Source organism: Clavelina lepadiformis, chromosome 5 (assembly GCF_947623445.1).
Source record: "Clavelina lepadiformis chromosome 5, kaClaLepa1.1, whole genome shotgun sequence".
NCBI classification, from domain to species: Eukaryota; Metazoa; Chordata; class Ascidiacea; order Aplousobranchia; family Clavelinidae; genus Clavelina; species Clavelina lepadiformis.
Window position 1 is genome coordinate 18,406,765 of NC_135244.1, and position 26,980 is coordinate 18,433,744.

The 26,980-nt window shown below is 36.5% G+C and overlaps 3 protein-coding genes across 5 annotated transcripts in view; all 3 read left to right on the forward strand.

The window, feature by feature from the left end:
* The window catches only part of LOC143459218 (E3 ubiquitin-protein ligase RNF123-like), a 42,838-nt gene extending 39,906 nt beyond the window's left edge, over positions 1-2,932 (forward strand). For both annotated transcript variants that reach the window (XM_076956262.1, XM_076956263.1), the window contains exons 32-35: positions 266-447; positions 621-712; positions 986-1,074; positions 1,441-2,932. In XM_076956262.1, coding sequence (XP_076812377.1) covers positions 266-447; positions 621-712; positions 986-1,074; positions 1,441-1,582 — 505 coding nt within the window. In that variant the 3' untranslated portion in view covers positions 1,583-2,932. The remainder of the gene's footprint in view (positions 1-265; positions 448-620; positions 713-985; positions 1,075-1,440) is intronic.
* Positions 2,933-5,757: 2,825 nt separating this feature from the next.
* Positions 5,758-22,200, forward strand: LOC143459131 (uncharacterized). 2 transcript variants are annotated; one of them, XM_076956116.1, is made up of 34 exons: positions 5,758-6,111; positions 6,649-6,815; positions 6,953-7,077; positions 7,317-7,426; positions 8,735-8,872; positions 9,061-9,197; positions 9,344-9,420; positions 9,604-10,108; positions 10,180-10,443; positions 10,528-10,724; positions 10,847-10,897; positions 10,987-11,105; positions 11,285-11,596; positions 12,789-12,891; positions 13,045-13,240; positions 13,406-13,610; positions 13,745-13,928; positions 14,030-14,160; positions 14,270-14,368; positions 14,504-14,590; positions 14,741-14,866; positions 15,104-15,278; positions 15,533-15,742; positions 15,989-16,109; positions 16,691-16,800; positions 16,995-17,144; positions 17,319-17,521; positions 17,694-17,858; positions 18,046-18,285; positions 18,606-18,839; positions 19,159-19,321; positions 19,571-19,785; positions 20,369-20,615; positions 21,073-22,200. In XM_076956116.1, exons 1-34 carry the CDS (start codon positions 5,915-5,917, stop codon positions 21,223-21,225), a joined length of 5,916 nt encoding a protein of 1,971 aa, XP_076812231.1. In that variant the 5' UTR covers positions 5,758-5,914; the 3' UTR covers positions 21,226-22,200. The 2 variants fall into 2 exon arrangements, with proteins under 2 accessions (XP_076812231.1, XP_076812233.1); XM_076956118.1 differs by lacking the exon at positions 18,606-18,839.
* LOC143459132 (putative imidazolonepropionase) lies at positions 21,265-26,520 on the forward strand. Its single transcript, XM_076956119.1, has 9 exons — positions 21,265-22,789; positions 22,974-23,178; positions 23,266-23,354; positions 23,535-23,696; positions 23,780-24,005; positions 24,111-24,235; positions 24,520-24,613; positions 24,699-24,859; positions 24,928-26,520. Exons 1-9 carry the CDS (start codon positions 22,638-22,640, stop codon positions 25,031-25,033), a joined length of 1,320 nt encoding a protein of 439 aa, XP_076812234.1. The 5' UTR covers positions 21,265-22,637; the 3' UTR covers positions 25,034-26,520.
* The last annotated feature ends 460 nt before the right edge of the window (positions 26,521-26,980 follow it).

Here is a 26,980-nt window from a genome sequence, read left to right on the forward strand (position 1 = left end):
GCGATATCGAAGTAGACTGCTTGTTCATATACTGTACAGTAGTAAACTAGTTTGCTACCTCGTTCCTACCGCTTTAAATTATTTAAGTTCTTAAATAAAAGATGACAAACTTTACCCTATTTGCTTTAATCATCTGCAGCTAATGTCGAAAACATGTTGCAGTTTTTCTTCTGTTTACCTTCATGAATATTTTACACCAACGCTCCCGCAAAAGTAAACGCGATAAATGCCTCCAACACTGCTCATTTTTCCCGATCTCTCACAGGAGCAAGAGAGCCACCGACGTGATCCTATTTGATCCCGGATTCAGCATCAAACACGTCGAGTTTCTTCTCAATATGGGCGGTGATTCGGAAAGTGGTCACATGACCGATGCAAGCCCTCCACGTGGTCCGACGATGCCGTACCAGCGGTCGAAGGACAGAAGATTTGTGTCTCTGGAAGACTGTGAGTAATATTGGTTGCTTTTGTAAAGTATTCCCAATGATATGATTTGTTCATCCGACTTCGATTAACTCTTTTATATGAACCGAACTTGGTTTATGTTGCTCTTACTTGATAATGCACTTTTCTTAAAATATGCGTTCTTAACGACAAATGTATAAATTATGACGTAACAGACGAAGAAGTGATGGACGAAGAAGTCATCAATTTACGTCAGACCATACGTCATTTACGCGAAGCAGTACGGATAGCTTCAGAGAAAACGGAGGTATTGCAACAGCTCTAATAACTGTAATTAAGAACATTTGGGGTTTTCCTGATAGTAAATTAATATACAAAATACATTTTGCTGAAATAGTCATACTCACCGTGCAGTAGAAGCTTCTTTATATACTTTTCGAAAATTAATTAACTTTTATTGTTTGGTGGATATTAAAAATTCCACCAAAATGCTATTGGAAATTAATTACGTCTGTGAGTTTCCTTTAACATTCATTGAACTCCCGGGAATGATCAATAACGATCGTATTTGAATTCACAGCAAGCGATGGACGAAGAAACACTTTGCACAATATGTTATGCTAATGAAGTGTCGGTTGAGTTTTATCCGTGCCGGCACACGTCTTGCAGGTGGGTTAAATCTTTGGCTGTTTAGAGCCAAGGCGTTTGTTGCAGAAAACTGATGAATTGTTCTCAATCGTTTTTTCATATTGCGTAACATTCTTGACAGGGTCGAGTTTACATTTTGTGCTTTATGAAGCCAACTGAAACGTAAAACCTAAACGAGTACAACAGTTTAGGAAATTACAACGTAGCCGCGAGAATCTTTATGATAATAATCGCACAACTATTTACAGAATAATGGACAGTATATCTGCCCCCGCATATCAAAATCATATAAGTTAGGTGTACACGCGCATAATATCTGAGATCACAGCGAGCTTCTAATTCAATTTGAAGTAAAAATAAATTGAAGTTAAACTGTTGTTAACACAGGTGGTGCATCAAGCTGAAGATGATGAGTGCTAAAGAGTGTTTCTACTGCAAGGCTCCTGTTGAGCGCCTCATCGACATCCCTCCTCGATCTCCTGCTCTTAATCCTCCTGATCAGCCCGGACCTTCTCATTCTTCTCATTAAATCAATTATCACACTATGCTCACGATGACGTAAGCACCACTCAAGCTCAAGATCGTTAAAGACATTTTTTAATAAACTGTAGATTATAATAAAATTAGTTTTTCCTTTGCTTGAGTGTCAGTCTTTAACTCCGTTCTTAGGCAATCTGACGTCATGGGGAGATGCACGCTAACTTTTGTTTTTCTGAGGTTTGACATTGCTACGTTATTACTTATTATTTTTCTTATTGCTACTTGTTTTTGATAGTTGCTGTAGTGTAGAATGCACGAAGGAAAGTTTCATTTTGTTTTCATTGCTTTAGTTCCTTGCAAAAATAACTTTTGATTCTGTTAATTTTCCCGCGTAAGAATCGTAAAATCTGTAAAAGTCTGTACTCGTTTAACCATTGTTGATCCAAGCTTAAACCGGTAGCAATTGTGGAACTTCCAAACCTGTTCCAACTGCTATCCTGCTTGCACCATCGTTCACGAATACGTCGTCTGCGCATTCTAACTTGAATGCTTGTGTTTGAAGTAGTTAAAGCCACAAATGACCGTAAAATAACATGAAAAGTAAATTGTTGTAATTTTTTTCCAGTGATCTTCTATTTCGGCTAATCATTGATAGCGCCTGTGTAATTATTATAATATTCTTGTCTTACTTGACTTGCAAAGTAAATTTTGCTTTCAAGTTTTCTTTTGAACATGTTTATAAAGTTCTGCCCACTGTGTGTAGCTTTGTACCATTTCAAGGCGATTTTTTCTTTTTTGTTCGTCTTTAAGTTTCCCTTAACTCTAAAGAGAAGACTGCAAACATCTTGAGAAATTTTAGAAATATTCCTTTGAAGATTGCAGTGTTCCCAGTACTTTCTGGTCCGAAAGGATCTGTTGTGAACAATGCTGTCGTTATTAGCTGAATATTTTAAATATTTAACGCGTCAAATTTTTTCATGAAATATTTTTATGCAAAAATAGCTCCCTGTGTTTTGGAGAACTTGTTTGTATGTTACTTGCTGTCATTCTGCGTTTAACAGTGCATCAAATAATTTAGTCTGTTATCAATTGTAGCTGTGTCCACCATTAAGAATTTGCAAACGTTTTCTTTATTGCAGATTGCAATCTGTGAATTTTGTAGCGTTTTTAAGCCATTTTTGTCAATTGTGTTTCTTCTGTTAAGCACTGATTCCCGTAATTTGTCCACTTTAATTTTTTTGAAACTTAATTGCTCAGTCCTTTGTCATGGAATTTAGATCCGTTACTGACGTTTTTTTGTTTTCTGTGTGTGCATGGTTGCATTGACCGGTTTTATTACCAATGGTAGCCAGTATTACCAGCATATAACTTAATAAAAATAAACGTCATATTTGAACAATTGTGTTGTTTGGCAAAACGAAAAACGTCATTGTACCACTTCTGAGCGCAATTTTCAATTCAATACAGATTACGCAGATACCTTTTTGCGCAAGTTTTATTAAAGAGGCCGTCAAACAGGTATAACTCTGTTTAGACAAATCAAAAGGCAGCTTGGTTGATGTTGTTTTCTAGCCGGGGAATTACCCTAGCAGTCGGCGTGCTTGAAGGTCCTAGGTCGCATGCAGAATTAGGCTAAAAACTGCCATGAAAGTAGCGAAATTTAGTTTTGTAGGCCAAAACTTTGTTGTCGATTTTCTGATACTCTGTTAAAAAAGTTTGAATCATGGTTTTTTGATGGTATTTTATGGAACGTTAGACCAGAGCATTGAGAATTGTCATACAAAATATCCGAGAGCCCCATGGAGGATTTCTCGAGTAATCAGTTTTTTAGTAAACCCACTGTAACTTATAATAAAACTAACAAGACTTTTATGGCATTTTTTGGTGTTTGACTGCTCTGTTAACATAAAACTGCATGCGCCTCTCTACAAAGTCCGAGAAAAATCTTCAAAAATGTTCTATTTTCCAGTTTATATCATTACATACTGAAATATGAACACTGAAAGTTAACACTGATAATTAATAATTCATTTAACACTGATAATCCAATTAAAACTGAAATGTTTAAAATTCAACAACAACGAAACTATAAGGTAAAGTTTTTAACCAAGCTTCTGCAATTTTAAGCAACTTATCTTGAAAACCCAGTATATTACAAAACAAATTTTGCAAATAAAGCTATAGGCTATACTTGTACTCATTCTACCTTGCTCGGGTGCGCATATTGAATTCATCAGCAAATTGGTATCATCATGATTTCCGGCAATACGATATAAAAAATCAAAACAACAAACAAAAAGAAGTGTCAATTGAAACAAACACAAAGACTAGCTCGGTCTCGAGCGATGAAGAATCGTCTCCGAGGTTAAGTCGTACAAAGACTTTCCTCAGGCCGAGAGTAAACATTGTCATTACCATGGCTTACGGCTTAAGAACAATAGCGTATTACCTTGGCAATGTAAAAGCTAAATAAACGCATTCTTTTTGTGTATATTATCCAAGCCATTTTGTATTTAAACCAGTGATGAAATATTATATCACTCACAATTCGTTTGTAATTAAGCACGTAAAATCGCATCGGATTATATCGGTATCATAAGTCTATGCTTAAGACAAGCCGAAACGACTCTTCACGCGATTGCACTTAGTAGTAGCTTTCAAATATCGTTTGAAATTGTTACAGCTGATTTTCATTCATGTTGCCATTAACGTCAGTTGTGGACGCTATGAAATGTACGGTGTAAAATTTTCGTTTGCTTGAAGGAAATTTAACTTTTAAAGTAGTTAAATGAAGAGGTGTAGCCTAGTATACAAGTGCACAATCAAATGACGTCACAATTTGAGCAGCTGGAGTCTAGTGTGCAAAGGCATCATGTTGGTTGTGCGCTTATGTAGCCTATACTATGCCCAAATGAAGTTTCTCAGAGTAGAGGCTAACTGGTGCTGATGCAATTCGTTAAAGATTTATAGGAAAAACCTCAGAAACTTCTCAAAATCAATCATTTTACTTTTCGTCAAAAGTGCAGTGGAGACAAAAATTCAATCCAATTGTTATTAGCACGTGCACTAATGACTAGAAAACAGTAACAAAACCGAAAAAACTTGAAACATGCTCGAAAATAGTTGGGCAGCGTCTGTTTCACCAGCAGCCGGTTACCGAATTTGTAAAAAGCAACTTCGGTAAATGGCTAGCGGGTGAAGTAGACATTTTACTGGCGCTGTTTACCGAAGTAGGAAAATATGAATACAGTAAACGACACTTAGGCTAGCCAGTGAATTGAAATGTATACTAATTTCAACTTAGAACCACAGACTAATTTTTCCAAAGTGTCAATTATCCTAAAACTAATCCCCTCTGACCCAAACTCTCACCTCTCCTGACTAAATTATACAAATTTGAACAAAAAAAGAAATAAAACAACGACAAGAATCGAACCCGAGTCCTCTAGCATACAAGCCACAACGTTAATCACTACACTACTGCAATGCCTTCTCGCCGAGTGATAAACCCGTAAGCGAAAATCTGCTGGTCAACGTATTGTATTCTGCAACTTTGGTGAATGGACGCCGGTGATATAGTCACTTCGAAAATAGTTAAAATAACATATTGCTGGCAATAACTAGCACGGCCACAAAACCCATCTGTGCAGTAAACAATTTCTGGTGGCCATAACATTAATGTAGGGCGTTGTTGAACTACTAGTAATTTATTACATAATATATTTTGCAACACATTCAATGATAAATGCCATAATGTTTCTAACAGTGACCCTAAGTCTCTAGCTTTTATTGGGTCCGTATGCGTAAAAGTTATGTAAATTTGTGAGGTAAAAAGTTTCAGGCACTCTTGATATTAAACATTAGGGTCTAGTGCAGAAGTGAAAAACTAAATGATGTCACCATTAGAGTAGCTAAGGTCTAGTATACAAATACATCGTGTGGTTATGCACTTCTGACCTAGATCCAGATGTTACTCTAACTAATTTTGCACAGGAATTTGAGCCGTGTCGCATGGCACTACTTCCTTTGCTACTCGCACATTTAGTTGTAAATTTTCTTAAAATTGGTGTTCTCTTTAATGATCGGTTTGTTTGATGTTCTTAAATTTCAGTTTTTTTTTTAAATTAGTTAACTGTTTTGACAAATTTAACAAATTTTGAGATCAATGCATTATATTTCATTTTTATAAGTAGCTATACTATGTATGATGCATATTTTTTTCTGAATAGGTTATGCTCTGTGTTTTTGTACTGTTGTGGGATATAAAAGCCATCGTTGCAGTAAATATTCATTAGATGGTTCGAAAGTATGCTGTGAAGTGTAAAATTTTGTGCAAACTATTTGAGAAAGTTCTGTAGTGGCTAAAAATCAACTCAAGAAAATGAAAAGATTATTCAAGAGAAAGAAAGCAAATTCTGATGCGGGAAGTCTGGCGAGTGGACGGTCTGCTTCTGGTTATGAAGTCGCATCCAAAAAAGATTTGCCAAAGTTGCATAATGCTGCACGTGAAGGAAACTTAACCAAGTTAAAAAATCTGCTGAAGAAGAGCGATGTGAACCAACTTGATAAAGAAAATAGGTAGACCATACACACTAAATACCATAATTACATTGTAGGATAAGCAATATATATCTCTGATATTGATAAGCTTTTAATTTTTGCATGTTTGTCAACTTTGGAATTATGTTAAAGATAAGAGCAAGTTATAGTTTGATATGTTTTGTATAACTATAGCTTACTTATTAAGGCATTGCATTAATAGTTAAATGTGATCTCTTGAGTGTCTACCAAATTTTTAAGTTGTTATTGTTTTTTGTATTGACATGTTTATTTTTTTACCCTTGACGGTGGGGATTGAAAAGCGTTTCTGGTAGATCTTTTCATGGATTACCTCAAACACATAATTTCCCCGTAATACTAAACTAAACTTAATTTTATTTGTAGTTAGCTTATGTTGTGCGGTGTCATATACTTCATATTTAATCATTACTAAATTCAAAGAAGTATATTCACAGAAAACTGAGATTTATATGTGTTTATGCAGATATTGCTGCTGTTGTGGTGTTGGCATTAGATATGTACTATGGCCTTAAAATTTTATATTAAATTCAACAGGACAGCTTTGCACATTGCCTGTGCATATGAAAAGAAGGATGTTGTTTTGATGCTTGTCAAACACCCGCATTGTAACATGAACCTGTGTGACAGTGAAAAAAGATCTGCGTTAATGAAATGTGTCCAATGCCAGAGTTATACTTGTTTGGATGTTTTGGTTGACAAAGGTAATTTTGTAGTAGATAGTATAATGATGTATATCCATAACCAAGAAATTTTGTCTTTATTCACTTTGATTGTTTATAAGAATTAACTATTTTACATCCACTTTTGTTCGAGTTCAAATGAATGAGCATTATTATAGGGGCAGATGTGACTCTATATGACACAAAAGGCAACACTGCTCTGCATTTGGCTGCCAGCATTCCCAGTAAAGAATTTTGCCTTTCATTGATAGACGCTTCTGCTGACATTCATTGTAAAAATAAGGTATTCATATGTTTTTTGTTTGTTGTTGAAAGACGTATGACAAAACCTGCTTTGTGCACTTGTCCGTGACTGTTTGGTTTTGTTTATTTGGATAACTTTTCTTGTATATATATACCATGCATTATCTTTTCATTATCTTTACTCTTTTGGCAATTATATGAATGACTTTTATTCTTTTTAATGATGTTTTTTCAATTTGAAAAATCGTTACTCACAAAAGTATTTGTATCTGTTGGTAGGATGGTTCTACTCCACTGCATCTTGCAGCAACAGTTCCTGAATCAGAAGATGTGATAAAACTTCTTTTAGAAGATGGTGCTCAAATTAATGCCAATGACGCATTCGGAAAGTATGTTTAAATTGTCTTCGTGCATTCTTAGCTAATGTGTAACCAAAAGGTCGGTAAATCAGTGTTTATAAGGTAAAGGTTTTTGTGATATCTGCTTACTTAGAAACAAATATTCTGTCCTGTTTGTTTTGAAGCGATTGTTAAGTCTGAACTTCATTTAGTTGCTTATCTTGAATTATGGTAAATGTTCTTTTGTTGTACTTAACAGCGCAAACATATTGAGTTGGTGAAGGATTTGTAGCCGACAGTGAATTTTTCAAACTGTATTACCTTGCTAGGAAGTGAACTTTGGTTTTGAGTGTTTATTAAAACCCTTCACGACAGATATAAAAAAGTTTTCTGTGTGAAACAGTGTCTAAGACAGTTGCAAAAATTGTTGATTTATGCATAACTTAAGCATATGGTATTATACACGTAGTTTCTTGACCTGTACTCATTGTCTCACCATATCATATTTCATAATATTTTATATATTCAGTTATTGTCCAGCGGTTGTCATTGTCCTGACGCTAATTATGACAATGTCTTGTACTTTTTTATGTCCGACATCGTCGGGGTTACCATCTTCACATACCTGCTTTATTGTGTAATCAATGGTGCTGTTGTCCAACAAATACCAAGCATAGTTTACTTTAAGGCATGTCCATTTTCTCACTGTATTTTCACAATAACTCAACAGTATCTTGTTATCATATTTCATATTATTTGTTACTTGCCTCAGAACTAGTATTCTGAGATAGAAATTATTTTGATCTTTGTAGGAGGTTCTAAGAATTATGACATCTTTAGGTCAAACTTTTCCTAGGGTTTCAAACATTGTCAGCTACCTATGGACATTCTTTGATTGATTTCCCAGTTTTACTTTGAAGTGTCATAGAGTGTAAACAAAAGGACTTTACTTTTTTGGTTGGATATATTGTTTACTTTCTTCTGTTATAATGGTGAACAATCACTATTTCAAATTGGCCACCAGATATTTTGTATATATAAATTTATAAGCTTATAACATATGTAATATTTATATACATTCCAAAATCCAAATGTAGCGAGTGTGATGTAATTATTGGATCCTAGTTGTCATTCCACTTTTATCCAAGCATTGTGAAGTTTGTTATTCAAAATGAAATTGTAAACACTGTAATCATTATATACTAAAAATAGAAGCTCTAACTAAATAATTGGGAACACAAAATCTTCAAAAGACTGTCCAGTAATCTTAATGCACCCTACTACAGTGTGCTCTGCATATACTTAAGAAGGTGTTTACTGTTTAGAAACGTGAATTGTAGTTAAACTTGACAATTTCAGGACTCCTCTCATGCTTGCTGCGTCGCATGGTCATCTGGAGGTCGTCAAACTGCTTCTGAGTAAGGGAGCTGACACAAGTGTTCATGATACCAAGGGCTGGGCAGCTGATGATTATGCCAGTATGAGTGGAAATCATCCGTGAGTTTATAATTACACCCCTCAGATTTGTGAATTATTTATGATATTTACATATATTGGATGTTGCTGCATTTAATTAAATATCCATTCAGTTAACAGAAGTGACAATAGTTTGTGCTTAAAGGAATAGTTTGTGTACAGAGTGCAGTGAATGTATTGCAATTAATTTGTGCACGATATTAATACAGGATCGCTCATGTCATTGTCGAGCACTCTGTCAAGCAGAAAAAATCAACTCCATCTGCATCAAGGAGCCCCTCCATAAAACCACAATCACCGCCACAACTTGAAAACAATACCGACGATGGCTCGTCTGATCTAAGTGGTACAGGAATCTTAAGCACCTATCTCTCATCATGTTCATGTTAACAATTTTTTAAAACACAAAGTGATACTTGTTTAAGATACGGTTGGTGAAGGTTAAGCTTAAACTGGCACAGTTCTGATGACTTATTATGTTTTGACGCTTAGATATTTCTCAAGATGATTTGAGCAGGTTGTCCGACAACAATAATATGTCAGGAGCAAGACATGCTTACGTGCCAGCGGTAAGAGTTTATTAAAATTTCAGATAGAACTGGTTCCAAGTGGTGTTCTTTCCACTGTTTGATATCCTGTCATTTCTCTTAGTGATTCTATTAGGCCAATGAATGGTCTTATGTGTGTGTTTTTATCTCCATCGTTGCATATTGTTTAATGTAATAATATCTGTTACAATTTATAATGTACAGGCACTCCAACCTCCCAAACCAAAAGTGAATGTTGCCGAATTTCTCAAGCAACGTCAGCAATTGAAGAATCAGGTCAAGGTGACTGACTCTGCGAACAAACCAGAGTCAAGCTCCACTTTTATATCGCCAAAATCTTTTTTAAATGGAAAGAAAGAGAAAGGGGAAGAGTTAGATGAGGTCACTGACAAGAGCGATAGTGAGTCTTCTTCTCTAGAAGATGCAACTGAGCCGGATCTTCGTCCTCAAGGTTATGCAAGCAACTCCAGGAAGGGAAGTCACGTTTCTCCAGCAAAACCACCTCTGCCTTCAAACAGGTCAGCTGGGAGCCTCACATCAAGTCCGATTGTCTCTGCTCAGAAAGCTGTCATTGCTACAAAATTGGATGACAATGATGAAGATTCACCATGGGACAGTGGAGAAGAAGATGATGATAGTGGTGATAGACAGGCTCCTATGACATCTCGTGTAAATTCTCCAGAGAAAACATTTGCCATCCCAACCAAAAGTATGTCTGTTTTCACACAAAATACTCGTTCCTGGTTGCTGAAACTATCAGCTATCTTGTCATTATTTTAGATATGATGGCTGAGCTAGGACTTGATGATGAAGATGTTCGTAATATTTACGACAATCCAAGTGAAGAGAGTATCGAGTTCTCATCTCCCACTCTTCCCAGCAATGAAGAGCCACATCCAGAAGGTGAGATGCAGCCATCACTTCCAATCTCCACATTCCAACCTTCAAAACAGGATAACGTTGAAGATGATGAGATTTCAAAAGTATCTTCATCCTGGGATGAGGATTCTGAAAGCTTTCCTCCAAACACAGACACCAAACCAGGTAAAGATCTTCAAGATCATTTGGCTTCCTCTGCATCTTACTAGTGTAATCTATGATAAACAAAGAGTATCATGAATCTTTCAGCTGGCGTAGACATTCTGGCTGGCGCCTCCTTACTAAAATTTGATGATGACCTGAGCGAAGAAGCGGATCCCATAACTCCTCCTCCACATCTGCAACTTAATCATCCCACATCTGCTGTGAAAGGTTCTCAAGAGCTGGTCGACTCGGATAAAGATGTTGAAGATAAGGATGAAAGCTCATCATCTTGGGATTCTGATGTATATTGTGTTATGGCTTGTACTCAGTTTGCATTAACATAATTTGCTGCTTAAGTTAAGTTTTGGAACATTTTATTGTTTAATTTTCTTTAAACATTTTCATTGTGTTTCTTTCATTGCAGAAAGTCACAGAAAATCCACCTGCTTTGCGGTCTGTTACCTCAACATTCAAAGTAAGTGTTGTATCTTAAAGATAATTTTATTGGTGTCTGAAAACCCAGCTCTTGCCAGCAATTGAGCTGAAATAAGATATGTCTTCCAGGCAAACGCTGCAGCAGTTACAACTCTGAAGCTGAATGATGAAGTGGTTGGGGATAAAAAGGATGAGGAAAGTGAAGATGAAATAACCGAATCCGAGAGTTCTTGGGAAACTGAAAAGAGGTAAAATTGTTTAGAAAGGGCAACCACTAGTAAAATATTGACTAGTCTTTTATTGTAAGCGCACATGAGTAGTGTGTGTTTGGTGTTTGTGATCATCCATGTGGTCCATATGATATCTTGAATAAATCTGTATGCTCTGCAAGCTTATTGAAATGTGTGATAAATGTCTTTTTAACCAGGAAAAGTCAACAACAACATCAACCCAAAACCGTTTCAAATGAAGTTAAACGTAACGAAGCAACTTTGTTAGAAGATTCCATGTCCGAGGAAGATAGCTTTGATGACAGTGACAAAGTGAACAGAAAGCCTCCCACATCGTTTCAGAAGACACTGCTTGGTACTCTCGCCGCCGAAGCTGCCAAGAAAGTTCAAAAGAAAAAAGAAATGCAAGAGAGGGAAGGAAGAAAGTCAAAAGACGCTGAAACGGAAGCCCATGTCTCAACTCAGGACAGAGAAATGTTGGAAACTGCATTGCGAGAAGCTTTGGACGAGTAAGTGTTAGACATGAAAGTTGATCATATGGTAATAACTTAATAAATTGTTTTAAATTTCTATTAAACTTTTAAAGTTTTACAAGATTGACATTAAGCAGCAGTAGGGTTAATTTTAATTGTATTTTGTTTCAAACTTCATTGTCTCAAACATGGATCCTGTTTGTTAAAACTTTTATTAAGTTTTATAAAGAATCAATCTCCAATAACTAGTGTTTAGCACATAGTTTTACTGAGTACCTCAAGTTTAAAAAGATTTATTTTAAAATTCCATCTAGAACTCCTACCAGTAATTGCTTTTTAATTTTAATGTCGCTTTTTACGATTTTCTTTGATTTTCGAACCACTAATTTAAGTTATATGAGCAAAAAAGAAATTTATGACGTGAGTCACCTATGGCCTCTGCTATGTAGTCATAGTATAGACTGTTCAAGATAATAATTGAAGGTTTAAGGGTCAAGTAAATTACACATTGTTCAAACTACCTTGCAAGTTTTAAGATAGCAAAAATTCTTGTTATTTTCACAATTACACAATTAATTTTTTCCTCCGTGTTGGTAATTTAAGTGTGGTATGTTTACTATTAAATGGACTTTAAATGCCACTTGACAATTTAAATACCTTCACACACTTCATCTTTATTCTGTTAGTATCGGGTGTTTGGTTTCCTAACAGCGTCTTCACTTTTGTTTCAACTAAAAATTTTTAGCGTTGTGTCAATTATTGCACAAAAGAAATAATTTATTGCCAACCACTTAATGGTCGTTGGTCGTTATAGCAGTTGTTATATTTGTTTCTGGGAAGGCACTGGTTACATGATTAAGGAGCAAATTGGAATAGGTTTTACTCATATTTATACATATAGTTTAGTTATTTTACAGCGTTTAATTTTTTTTTTAGAGTAAAGAAACACTAATCTTTTACTAAGTCACTGAGACAAGTTTTTTTTTGTCAAAGTTGTTGAAGTTTTAACGAACAGAAACTTTATTGAAGACCATGTGACTCTGAAAGAAAAATAGACAGCCATGATATGAGAATACTTACATATTTCCAGAAAATAGCCTTAAAAGTTAAAAAAGTATAAGTAGGCAGAAATAGTTTGTGGTTGCTGGCAACCCAGATAAATATTTAAGGATTAAACACCCACGATCATTTACATATTGAAGCAATATTTCTCTTATGTCATCTTTAGGCCAGAAAATCTAAGTGAGTCTGATTCTTCTGATCTGGACGACTCATATATGGGGAACGTTGCAGTTGGGAAAAAGATGAGTCCTGGTCAAGGAAGGTTGTCTGTGAGTGTCTGTTGTCAAACTCGCTGTTTTGAAAAACCAAATACGAATAAGATACTCTTTATTTTTAAATTTTAAATTTTTTTAAGCAATTCTGTTTAAAGTAACTTTTATGGTTTACATCAGCTTCTCGCATGATATTTTTTTGTCCTACAGTCCATTCCTGTGCCTGTTGGTAGCCACATTCATGCTCCTCGTCGCAAGCAAGTCACCACTTATAAATCCCTCGATGCTCACCATCATATAAATGGTTTTGATACCAGCAATTGGACAGGAACGGAGACAGAAACGGATGCTGATGAAGAACCTTTGGAAGATATTCCAACATCCTTAATTGCTTCTCCTTTATCAGGTAACGAAGAAGATATTTAAGTGTAAAGAAGCTAAGTCAAAAATCATAAGTAGTTTAAAGTGTAAATAAACTTGCTACTAGTAACAAATTAGCTGATGGTAGAAAAGTCCGACATGTACAGATGTTGGTAATAGTTTTTCGACAATTTACAATTCGAAATTTCAGAGCAAATCCTTAGATCCGGTGAGCGAGGTGCACTGGAGCGTGAAGCTTCTCGTGAGAAGCAGCGAGCCATGGACACATTGGAGAAGCTAGATTATGCTCAACGTGTCATCGAGCAACATGAGGAGAAGATTCGCGAGTACAAGAGGTTGGAGGATGAATGGAGGAAAACAAACAGTGAGATGGAAGCAAGCATAAGAAAACTAAAGTGAGACGCTCATATTATTTTCCTTTTTTCTTGCTTATTTATTCCATGTTTTTAGCTTTCAAATGTAAGTTATTATAATGTGTGATTAAATTATTCTTTTTGATGCTTTTTAAGCGTATTGTACTTTTTTGTAGCTTTGAACAAACGCGATTGAAAGAGCAACTGTCATCATCTGAGCTTGAGCTAAAAATGTCCCAAAGCCGTGTGATTCGCTTGGATGAACAGCTTCAATTAGAAGGAGGCTCACGTAGGAAGCAGGAAGTGACAATAAGAGAGTTGAGCACGGAACTGAAGAACACTGAGCAGAGTCTTAGGAAGGTAAATCTCAGATATCAGTGATTTTGCTATTTTTGTGCTTAATCGTAAGTTGTTGAAAACTATTGCGACTTGTCTTATTGTTGTATTATCAACTATTGCAGCTCGAGGTTGAAAGAAGCCAACTTCAGCAAGAGTTGCTCGCCGAGCAGCAAAAGATCGCTCTTCATGAACATGTCTCCAAAGAGAAGGAGAAAGTTGATCAGGGTTTAAAAGATGAACACTCCCATGAAAGGTTTGTGATGATCAATCCACATCTCACAAAAATTCAGTAATGGTTAAGGTTGTGTGGTCACTTTTATGCTTACTTCTTTTTTTCTTATACCTATGTTGCCTCGTTGTAGTCGGCACATAGAAGCGTTGAACTTGCTCATGCGCGAAAAAGATCAAGAACTGATGCGAGCAAAAGCAGATCGAGATGCACTGGAGGACACTTGCAAGAGGTAAAATTTTGCATCTTAGAAGAGAACCTGTGCTTCTGTAAATTTTAACAAAGTCAGGCTCATACACGGAGATGTATGAATTCCTTATTGTAGATGTGTATTGCTCACCATAAAGATTTTAATTTAATGTTTCAGATATAAAAAAGAAATCAGTCAGTTCTATGCAAATGGTGATGACCAACGCAGTTTGATGGGAAAATTGAATGAGGAACTTAATGACAGGTGTTGTTTCGTAATCATGTCTAAATCATGTATTCATGGGCATAATTAACAATATATCTTTGTCTTTGATCGCGTGATCTAACATCTTAACTCAGAAGAAGTCTTGAAATAATATGCGAGATAATCAAGTGAATCACAATTTTACACCAGAGTTCACGAACTTACGCGTGATTTGAGCGCAAGTGAAGAAGTCTTAAACCAAGCTGCTCTCCAGCACAATCTACAACTGAGCCACCTGAAACAAGCAAATGAAACACTCACTAATCAAATTAAAAAGTATGATTGCTTTACAACCACTTTCGTCTGTTTTAAATTTTGATGTTTTCCAATTTATTTCTATAATTTTTAAAAGATAAGTGATCTAAAAGAGAATGGCGTGTTTTTTTTGGGCTCTGCTCTGTCGCAATGTCGATTCTAAATATTCTTACCTGAGATGCAATAGCAGCAACAGTTGCATTGATTGCCGAATAGTCTTGAACTTGTGAGTTGTAAGGAACGGTTGTTGTTTGACAGGGAGCGTGGCGAGAAGGAAAATATTCTAAGAGACCTTGAGGTGTTGAACGATCAACAAAGAGCACTGAAAAGGACCATTGAAGATCAAGAATCTAAGGAAAGAAGAGATGAAAATAGGATGAAAGACCTGGAAAGAGATCTCAGAGAGTTAAAAGAGAGAAAAGAAGAAATAGAGGTTGATGTTTTGAATTTTAATGGTGATAAAATTTAATTTTTGTTGTATTTCATTTGATTATTGCTACAATTATAAATTTTATCATTTTCCTAAGTCTAAATTTTTTTTTCGTTATGTCATTTATCTTAATACTTTTAGTTATTAACTTGCCATTCATGATGATCAATTACAGTTTTCTGCTAGACAAACACTGTTTAATTTTCTGAAGCAGGAAAAATTACTTTCTCGCTCAAAATGTTATTTTGTGATCGCAGAAGAAGCTTCATTCATCTGAAGTTGCCGACAATCTCACCCAACATGAAGCAAACAACCTTCGCACCTCTCTTGCTCACAAAGAGTCTCTTCTTGCACAAGTGACGCGAGAAAAGGAAGAAATGAGAGAAAATATGAGGAGGAGAGAGTTGGATTTAAACGAAGCCCAACGAGAAAATGCAAAGCTCTCAGGCAGAGTGGAAATGCTCCAGGTAGCTTTTATGCAACGATTTCTAGGATTCTTGTTTCCTGTGTTTATTAAGTTTTTTGAGGAGACCAAAATCTTTTAATTTCTTAAATTTATGCTTCTGCAACTACAGCAAAAAAATTAGCAATTTATCTTCCAAAGTTGTGATCTATTGAAATTTCTCAGCGACTTCCTAAGAAAAACCTCATAAAACCTGCTTGTTTTTGCTTTCTATTCATGGTATGAAAAATTTGTAAATTTTCTATTTTAGGCTGATGTTGCACAGCAGGAATCTGAACGTTTGCGGTTACGTCGCGAGTTAGAAGAAGCGCGGAATTTCGGCAACACAACACTCACCAATCAGCAAGGAAAATTCTCCGATCTTGTCACAGGTAAAGTTTGACTGCCTAATATCAACTGACTGGTATTGTGTCGTACATTGACTGCAAGTGTTGCAATTTCAGTGTCGTCACTTAGATTTTAAGACCCATAATATATTTTGTTAAAAGACACACATAACCTACTGGCTGGTCACATGGAACAACTTTTACTTCCTTCTTTGTTCCATTCCCAAGCAGCAAGTTGGTTTTAATCAAAACCTTGTTGTCAATATTCTGTTGTACTAATATCAGAGCTGTTGGTTTTTTGCAATAAATTGATGTTCGGTGTTAAGCTGTTCGTGTTAGATAGCAGACCTGTCCTGGCTAAACGGAATTTGTGCTATGTATCAATAATAACTTCTTCAGTGCATAACGAAGACGTTAACCTTTGGCACAATTTTGATAAGCGTCAACTAACTAACTTGTCGTTAATTGTCCATTATTTCAAGTTGGTGTTATTTTTGTCCCCATATCTCCTTCTTTTCTGGTTTGCTGATGTTGTTTGTTTTAGTCTGCATGTTGTTTAGGTGATGTGTCTTCGAAGTAAAGATTTAAGGTTTTTCTCCCTTAACTTTTGTTGATTCAACAAACAGATCATCAGAAAGAACGGCTTGAGCTTGAAAAGACCAATGCCCAGTTGAACCAACAAGTTGCTCACCTTCGAGAGGAAGTGAAGCGGATCAATGAAGAAAAAATGAACAAGGTTAGTTCGATTCGATTACCCTCCTCCGGGACTCACCATAAACATCATCTAGAATAAAAGTTGTTGTAGGAGTTTTTATGATTTTCTCACATAAACTCGTTGATAATTTTCTCTAAAATTTAATTTTGTTTTCAACAAATTTTAGACTCATTTTTATTTGAGTCTCACAAGAGCTGTTTTTTTTAATGTGACAGGATGAGGAGCTTGCTCTTGCACAGCAGGATCGCATCGAAACCCACAAGCATCTGAGTTTTACGGAATCCTCCATGGCTCAACTCACGGAATCACAGAGACAACTCCAGGAAGATAAACGAAGGATCAGCACAGAGCTAGATGCAAGCAGGGTATCAATTAAACTTCATTTTTTGTCAAATATTTTTGATTACTTTTTCGCTATAGTTTAGTATTTGTCACTATAATAGATGTCTCTGCTAACTGTTAACGCAACTTTTTCTGTGCAACTGCAATGCAACTTTACCCATGTTGTTCAGGACAGAATATGTCATGATATTTTGCAGGGGCGTTGCAATTCACTTGAGAATCGAGTGGATGAAGCAAACAGACAGATCTCAAGCTTACGGAGTGAACTGGAAAGTGAGAAGAGTGCCTGTAATTCTGCTCGACGAGATCTTCAAAGCTTGGAACTCGATAGCTCCCAAAACAGGGACAGTTTGTCAAGGCTTGAAAATCGTTTGAAAGAATTTGAACTTACAAATGCCAAGTAAACCTCATATTAAAAGCACTACGTTATTGTATCATAGGCTGCATCATGACTGATTTCTGTATATTCCTTTATATTATTTATATATTTCTGTATACAATGATATATTTTTTCTTAGCATGTCAGAAAATTATTGTTTTTTTTAACTTTCTTCTTTGTGACTTTGATGTAGATTGCAGTCTGAATTGTCAACTTCCATGACTCGAGAGCAACATGTCAAAGATGAACAGAATCTCATGGCTCGTTCTCGTAGTCAGCTAGAGGAGCTGATCACAAGAATCCAGGAGGACAAGGCATCCGCCGATCAGAAAATGAGAGATGCATCAAATCGTTGCAAGTCAGTGATCGTCCTTAAAATCGTTTGAATACAACACTGCATTAACAATATCTGTGTAATTACAGTATTTCTTGGTAAATTATGACTATATGTGCACACGACCAATGTGATACACAAGCTTCTGCACATCCAACAACCACAGTACTTTGATCCCATAGTTATCTTATTTTTCTACCTCACATCCCAGGTTGCTCCAAGCGGAGGCAGATGGTCACAAGCAGATGTGGGAGAGCGAAGTGAAAGCGAGGTCCAAGTTATCCGTGGAATACGCTAAAGCGGACAAAGAACGTAAAGATGCGATGAAACTGATGGAGAAGTACAAGAGGAAATTGACTCGAGCGACTGAGCAAGGAAGATTGTATCAAACGAAATTCGAAACTCAACAAAAACGTAGAAGTCAACTTGAGGATCGCCTGGAATATCACAGGTATTATTACTTGTCACAATTACTGTAGTTGCCTGCTATACCTTGGTGCATTTCATTACTATTTTAAATGACTTGTCTTTCTTTAATTATTGCAATGACAAAGCAATATACAATCAGCTCAATAACAATCCCTCTATAAATGTCACAGAACGTAGCTTGACTTGTAAACTACATAGTAAACAGGACAGGTGCTCAGCAAAACTCTTCCTTGTATTACATGGTGGACCGACATCGATCGACTTAAGTCTAGATATATGGCATGTTAACAATCAAGAACATCACTAAGGAACAAAATAATCCAGTTGTTTGATGTTGTTCAGCAAAAGAGCGTTAGAGAACAGGATTCGTTCAGAAACTTCCGAGTCGGAGTGCGAGAGTAGATTGTCGAGCATGAGCGAAGAATTTCGACACGAGAGAACTCGTCTGGATGACACAATCAATCAGTTGCAAGCACAAGTGTCCACTCTAGGTCGGAGGTTGAGTGAAGAGTCGGAAGCTAAGATTGCAGCATCTCAGGAGCTTGAAAAGTTGAAAAATTTTAAAGCACCTCAAAAGTAAGGCCTGTCATGCATGTCATGTCTCTTCTTACTCTTCTTCTTACAGCAGTTTGTCATCTGCAATATCATCTTAGAAATAGCAGTTTACAGTGAAATAGAAGCTTGTTTGAAATAGTTCATTAGCTCAGCAGTTGTTTACAAAATCTGGTAATAGTTGCAGCTGTACTAACATCGAAAGATTAATGCCTAACAATAACCTAAACTAACCTGGAAAAGCGTGTAGTTTACCACATTCAACCACTAACCTAACAATATAATTACTTCTTCACTAAATTTTTTCTCGATATGTGGTACAAAATTTTCAATTTGATCGCAGTGATACCTCAGCGAGTGAATTGGAACGAGAAAGAGATGAACTTCGCGAGGAGCTGAGGAGATCGAGGCAGAGAGACAACAAACAAACTGAAGCTGCAAGAGCAAACTCACTGGCCAGTGCTGAAGTGAACGCTAAACTCGATCAAGTGAACAGCTGGTTGGAAGTATGTTCATTTGTTTTTGTTTAATTTATTGGTTTTGAGTAAGCTATTGTTATAATTTGCAATCAGTTTTTCAATTAACCGCAAAATGCAGTAATATAATGTCACCTATTTGCTAAACCTTATTTGCACGTGGTATTAAGCCGTGTGAGTTTGCTGGGTTCTTGCTGGAGTCTTAAAACTTGAGCAATTTCGAGCCGAGTTATTTTACGTCACGTCATTGTGATGAAATAATCACGATCATCATTTTAGGAGCGAGCAGCCGCACAAGAAGTCCTTGAGCGACTCCGCTTCGAAAACGAGGAGAAGAGAGTGGCGGAAGCTAACAGGAGAGCAGAGTCTTTGCAGCGAGAGCTGGACGTGCTCCGGCAGAGGATGACGGTCCAACAACCGAGCGTGGATCACAAGGAGAAAGAATTCCAACAAAGTGTGCGAGATAATATTGAACTTCATACCCAACTACAACGGTGTGTTCGTCATAAAATAGTGAATTATTACTCGATTTTATCAATAAAGACCCGGTTGGTTGGTTATTGTTATTGATTGCATTTCAATGACTTTAACATTTCTACTGATAGAATGTTGCATCATGATTGTTATTATTAATCTCGATATTTGCTAAAGATTAATTGTACTTATACAGTTAGTATTGCTTCATATTTTATATGAAACGAACTGCAGTGGAAGCTCGTTAGTTCAAAGCTGAATGGACACATCAAATTACAAACTATGAGTTATTCAAACTTGGTTAGAACGACTGAAAATGGCAGTGAATACGATGTTGAGGCTTACGCTGACATTTTATTGACATCGTTGCAGATATTGAGATTTCACTTGGCATAAGATGTTTATTGTTTGCACTTTACATGCAGAACAAAAAATGTTTTGCCATTTCCAGGAATCTTACCTTGAATTGTCCGAAATTTTGAATTAAACGAAGTTGTTTTAACAAGCTTCCGCTCCATAATATGACGACCTTTTAAACAAATCACAATTCGTGGACCAGTCCACGTGTATGTCTGTCTTTGCTGAATTTTGTATTTACTTTAGAACAAGAGTGGAACTTGAAGAGCAGAAAGTTAAACTCGCCCGCGAGCGAAAGAAATATCAGAATCTGCACACGAGCGCCATCAGTGGTTCAATCGCCGGCCATATCGGAAGCGGACTCAACAATATGACGTCATATCCGTTTAATACTACTCCCTTTTTCCCGACTACATCACCAGTAAAAGTCCCAGGTGAAACAGTGATGTCATCGACTCCAAGAAAAGACCTTTCCGAGCCCGTATTGACTCAAGTAAGTAAAAAGATATTATTGTATTTCATAGACTTTTCAGTTGTTTCCAGTGAAGTATTCATCACGGTTGCTGGTTGCAGTTTTACTCTGTAAAACCGGGAACACGTAAATACAACATCACCGGCATGTCGAAAATAAAATTCTGTCGATAATTCCTATATTTTTTGATAATTCTGAAACTTTTGACTTACAGTATTGAAGACATTGCCAAAAATGTTTAGTTATGATTCTTATTACTAAGTTTGGGTTATTGCGTGGTTGGGATCAAGTACCCTTAATTTACCCGTAAACGTTTGATGCTATTTCTGTTTCTGTTTAACTAATTATCTGTTTGTGAGTTTTTCCACACACAACTTGCCATGTCGTCTCTGTGCCCTTCTCGAACTGTATTTGTAATAAATCAGTTATTTCTGAAACCACACAAACATATGCTTAGTTGCTTGTTTTTATCTTAAAGCTACGTAATAAACTGGATGTGAGCATTGCCCAGAAGCTTGCTGATACCAGGAATTCTGCATCGCCTGGAAGCGAAGCGTCCGGTTCTAGCCAACGCAAACCGGAAGAAGGCTCTAGTCGTCCCACGTCGAACGACTACTTCCGTATACCGTGAGAAAAAATGCCAAGGTATTCTGCACGTTCGCATGCTGGCGTGGGTTGCTTTCAACAGTTGGCATGACAACCACGAAAATTTTCATTGTTTTTATGCAGTTTTTGTTTTTTCTTTTAACTGAAAACTTTTCGATTTTTGCGTATTCTCTGTTCGAGTACATTCAGGTATTTTGTCATTTGCAATTCATCTTTAAAACATTGCTTTTTGGCACTGCAAGCATGCTCACTTCGTAAATTTCAACTGCCTGTAAAGTATGTAATGTCTTGCAAGAAGCGGTTGGAAAATCATAGTTTTGCAAAAGTAATTTTGTTAAGTTTTCGCTCTCAGTTCTGCTAAAAAAACACTTTAAAATTCGTTGGTGGTTTAAAGCCTAATTGTTCGTTAATGTTTAACTCATCTTTTATTATTGCACTGTGAATTATAATACTTCTTTTCACAAAATATTTTTCTACTTCCCTAATTTAATGTTTCTCTTGTAGGGTACTGAATTACTGGTGGTTGTATAGCCTAATTCGTCCATAACATTGCTTGAAATATTTTTATCCTCCATAACAAATATGTATTACGACATTATTCATTTAGATTATTATTATTAAAACTTTTCTGTGTACATATACTTTTATATTCTATGAAAATTATCACTTTAAATGTTACTACAAAGAAATATTCCTATATAAGAAGCAACGGTCGTTGCCAACGTTTTTTGCCAAACCACGTTATACACAGAAACATTGTAAAAATTGTTTTAAGAAAATACCATGCCTATATATACGGTGTCTTGCTGTTTTTGTCAGACTTACACGTTCAACCAAGTTATGTTTGTTCCGGTTTCTGTTGTTATTTGTTTTTTTACGTTGAAAATATTATTTTTATACCTCGTTTTTCTACATTCTGTTCCAATCCGAAAAGTTTAATTTGAACTTAGTTCGGAATTTCAATAAATCAGTGAAATTTGCCATGGCCGTGGCAAAATAGTGAAGTGTAGTAGACCCAGTGCTTTGTGTGCATTCGTACCCACAAACAGAACGGCGTCAAAGTCTCGGAAGTGTAACCAACAGTTAATTTCCAGCATGCTTAATTGAGAGAATATTTCCATCAAGAAAAGGTGTAGTAATAGCGCATTACGAACAACAGAGTCAAACATACTTCACAACACTGTAGGATCAAGTAAATCTAAAGCATCAGCTGTTGTTTTTGTGTGTTTTGTTTACTCAAGCGTGCTGTTTTTAACACTTTGCGCGGTCGCTTTAATACGTCTGGTAGCTTCAGGCTAGCAGAAGGTTTGTACGTGTGAGTGCTTTGATTAATATTATTGGATACATCAATTTTTGTTAAAATGTGTCTAATTCCTTGATGTTTGTACGCTATAGACTTGAAGGATTTTTGTCTTTTTTTGTTAAGCAAGTAAAATAATGAAAAGAGCGAAATTACTGATAAAGCATGCAGAGCAGATCGTACAAGTTTGTGCCAACAACGAGGACATGCTTGTAGGAGAAGCGATGAGAAATATTGCCGTCATGAAGCCGGAAGAAGGAACTTCAGGTCTAAGTCTGGTCATCGACAGGTGCAATGCGTTATACCGCGCAGCTTTTTTAATTCTTTCAATACCATTCTGCCTTAGCTTTTATGAACTAATGCTTGCATGTAGCGACCGGCAGTATGTGTTTTCGTGCAGTTTTGAGTCTTTAAATAACGACATCTGAAACGCTTGATTTGGGATTTTGAATTCTAATTAACACTTCTTGTAGGGAGGGAAATATCGCCGACTTTGGAACTGATGCAATACTGGAAGCAAAATATGCAAATTGGTATTTTGAAAACGTCCTCGATGCTTCCGGATGTTGCTTGCTTCCAGGTCTTGTGGACGCTCACACACATCCTGTGTGGGCAGGAGACAGAGTGCACGAGTTCGCGATGAAACTGGCCGGAGCAACCTACATGGAAGTACATAAAGTCAGTTAAAACTTTTTTTACTAACAAGCAAGAACACTGGCTGCGAACTACAAACCGGTTTGTGTTTAATCTTTGACCATTTTACAGGCTGGTGGAGGAATTAACTTCACCGTGGAACATACACGCAATGCATCCGAAGAAGAGTTATTCGTTTTATTTAAAGAAAGGTTGCAAAGGTTGTATGATTAATTTTGCATTCTATAAATACATATTTTGCGTTTTTAATCACAAAGACGTAACCCATTCTACGTAAAACAGCCTAGCTGTCTTTGTAACTATTCCAAACTGTTGACCTGTATACTTATTAAAATGATACTGATTCGTGCACAGCACTAAAGGACCTTCCACATGTTTAGAATGGTAAAAGCCGGGACTACCCTTGTGGAATGCAAGAGCGGCTACGGTCTTGATGTCGAGAACGAATTGAAAATGCTCCGAGTGATCGAAAGAGCAAGACGCGATGACAATATTAACATAGAAATCTCATCGACATATTGTGGAGCACACTCCGTACCAAAGTAAAGCTCATTTGTTGGCTAACTTACAGTTGAATTAAGTCACGTCTACAATTGGTATCTAACCCAATACGTCATGCTTTCAGAGGAAGTACAGCTGATGAGGCAACTGATGACGTAATATCGAAACAAATTCCGGCAATAAAAGCAGAAATGGAGATGGGAAAGCTGCACGTTGACAATATTGATGTTTTCTGTGAAAAAGGAGTCTTCGACATAATGCAGACGAGGCGTATATTGGAGGAAGGCGTCAAGGCGGGATGGCGAATTAACTTCCACGGCGATGAGCTCAATCCTATGAAAGCAGCTGAGGTGGATATTTAACTGTTTATCACCAATAGCATTCTCCAGTTTTAATCATGTTTATTATTCATTTGTTTATTCGTACAGGCTTATATAAAGTGTTTCTTCTTACAGTTAGGGGCAGATATGAAAGCGTGTGCAATCAGTCATTTGGAAGAAATATCTGATAACGGGATCGCAGCAATGGCATCAGTTCGTTCTGTTGCTGTCATTCTACCGACCACAGCTTATATTTTAAGGTAGGCAACGGAGATACTGTAGTTGTAGTTGTAATTACTGTCATCACATTAGAAAGATGGGTAGAAGCCTATTACGTTGTCATTAAACAGCGGGATGGTCAAACAATGACTTAGTTTTTAAATCTGTTTATTAACAAGTCGTTGCTATTGATATAGTCATGCAATTTTAAACTGCTTTTCGTTATATGTACTTGTCCACAAGATTAATGGATAAACTTGTTGTAAACTGCTTTATCAAAACCACAAAGTTTTTTTAGCTTGAAAACTTCTTTTAATTTTTTCAGGCTTCGAGCTCCTCCCGTTAGGAAAATGATAGAATCCGGTGTTCCAATGGCGTTAGGATCAGATTTCAATCCCAACGCATTCTGCCTGAGTATGGTGAATAAAAACTATTTATTAACTTTTAACAGCGTATTGAGAAGGTTAAATCCGTTTCCAACAAGTACTTTATGTCTTCACATAGCCGCTAGTGATGCACCTTGCTTGTGTCAATCTTCGTATGAGCATGCCTGAGGCAATTGCAGCTTCCACAATCAACGCTGCCGCATCACTGGGCAGATCTAGAACTCATGGAAGTATTGAAGTTGGAAAAAGAGGGAATGTGTTAGTCATTCGGGCGCCAAAGTAAGGCTCGAGGTTGCTGGCTTATTGCTTCGTTTAAGGAAACTGAAAAGTATTTTGTGAATTTCCAGATGGGAACACTTAGTTTATCAGCTTGGTGGTCAAAACGACATCATTGCTGCTGTAGTCTGCAGAGGAAAAATAGCTTATCAGAATTGTAAACCAGAAGAAGCTTGATTTCGGAAACGTGATGGATTACCATTACTTTGATAAAGAAAAAAATTTTAGGCCACATATTTGTCCCAGCTATGCAGGCTTCCAAATGTGGACAATCCATTGGTGTGCACTAAGCGCGGAACAAATTAGTCCATGATGATATGTGCGCAGATAATTACAGACCATAAACTGACTGGTGCGATTTCTTCACTAGTTGCGCTGATTAAATTGTCTTATACAGCTAATGCTCCAGAATTACAAATTTTGGAGTGATAGAAAATGCAAGAAATACGGCTAATGTGTGCTATTGTTTGGCACTGTTTTGTCCCTATCAATTATAATGACGTCAGAATGAAATAGGATATAATATTCCACAAACCTTATTACTTGAAGTTGTATCAGTTAAGCGTTTAAAGCTGTTACCATTCACTTACTGTGTTGTGCATATGACAATTTATGTTTACGGAGAAAATTTTTCTGCACCGGAAACAACATAACCAGTTTGACAACTAAATATATTTAACCTTATAGTAATTACTAAATGCCAATTTATGTTGAAATGAAATCCTTGTATCGTTCAAAATTTAGTGACATACTCCATTGGGATGATATAGCGGCATACCTTTTAAATTTAAAGCGACAGTAACATAAGTTTTTTAACGCTAGGTAACGTAAGCGGGATTGAAAGTGCAGGGAAGAATTGAACCTATTAGACCCAAGGTGTATAGTATGTCAAGTTCTTCTCATACTTCAAACACTTGAAATTCCTACTGTATAAAATAATTACTCAAAGCAGGTGTAAGATGCGGTCATGTTGCAAAGATTAGCTATATTCTGTATCTTAATATAATCTTCCGTTATACAGTTATGCAATAGCTAATGCTTGTACTGTATTTGTCTAATAAACTGAGTAGCCTATTGAAGGCATGGTTTTGGGCATCCGCCATCATATTGTTTTGTACTTACCGGCCTCCGTTTTAACTACAGTTTGTTGTGTTATTCACTTACTGTTTTAAAATCATCAAAAACTTATCGCTAATAGTTTCATGATTGCTTTTATGTTCTTGTGCTAAATCTTGAGGGAAAAAACGTGAGGCAGCCACTGGAAGATAGCCTCTGTTTTCAATCGATATCAAATGATAAAAAAGATGACATGTCGGCTTCAGTGGTACGGCTTGTTTCCGTGAAAACGTAGGGTATCGATTCCTATGCTATCATGGAACATTGGAACTTAAACACATTTTATACATTTTTCAAGTAGGCTATTGCGGCATTTTCGAGCTGTCCTACTTATTAGCTCAGGGTTTCTCAAACTACGGGTCGCGACCCAGTTAGGTTCGTAAAATGTGATTTTGGAGTCGTGAAACAAATACAACTTTCATAAATTGTATTGTTTTATTATTAATTTTTCATTCGCTTTCCTGTTTCCATTTTTTTATTACTGTACAGTTACTACTGTGGATTGTGTGCATTTGTATGATTTCGCCATAGACAAAAATACCACTTGAGATTTGTGATGGGACGTTTATTATTTCAATATAGGCTAATAATGTGTCGGCTACCCATGAAGGGCTCGCACAACAAAATAGCTTGAAAAGCCCTGTGTTAGCTCTCTGGTAAATGTACCCTGTTTTGATGCCTTGGAATATTGCCAATCCACCTTCTCCGATTGGAAACCCGTCAAGAACAACTATTAGATCTGGAAACTTAAAATTTCACGTATTCTGATAACTATGCATCACACAGTGGACAATTTTGCCACAAGTAACAACGTATGCTTTTTAACTGGAGACCGGGGAACCAGGAGCTGAACTATCAGTCACTGCCAGACGCAAGCACTCGTCGGATGTTTAAAAAAGCTGTAGAAAGATGTTTCAAATGCATAGTTTTTCTTGTTCCTTTTAAGTGAATTTGTCAAATCGACATGGAGTTGAATCACCGGGAATCGAACAATAAACCGGAACCTCC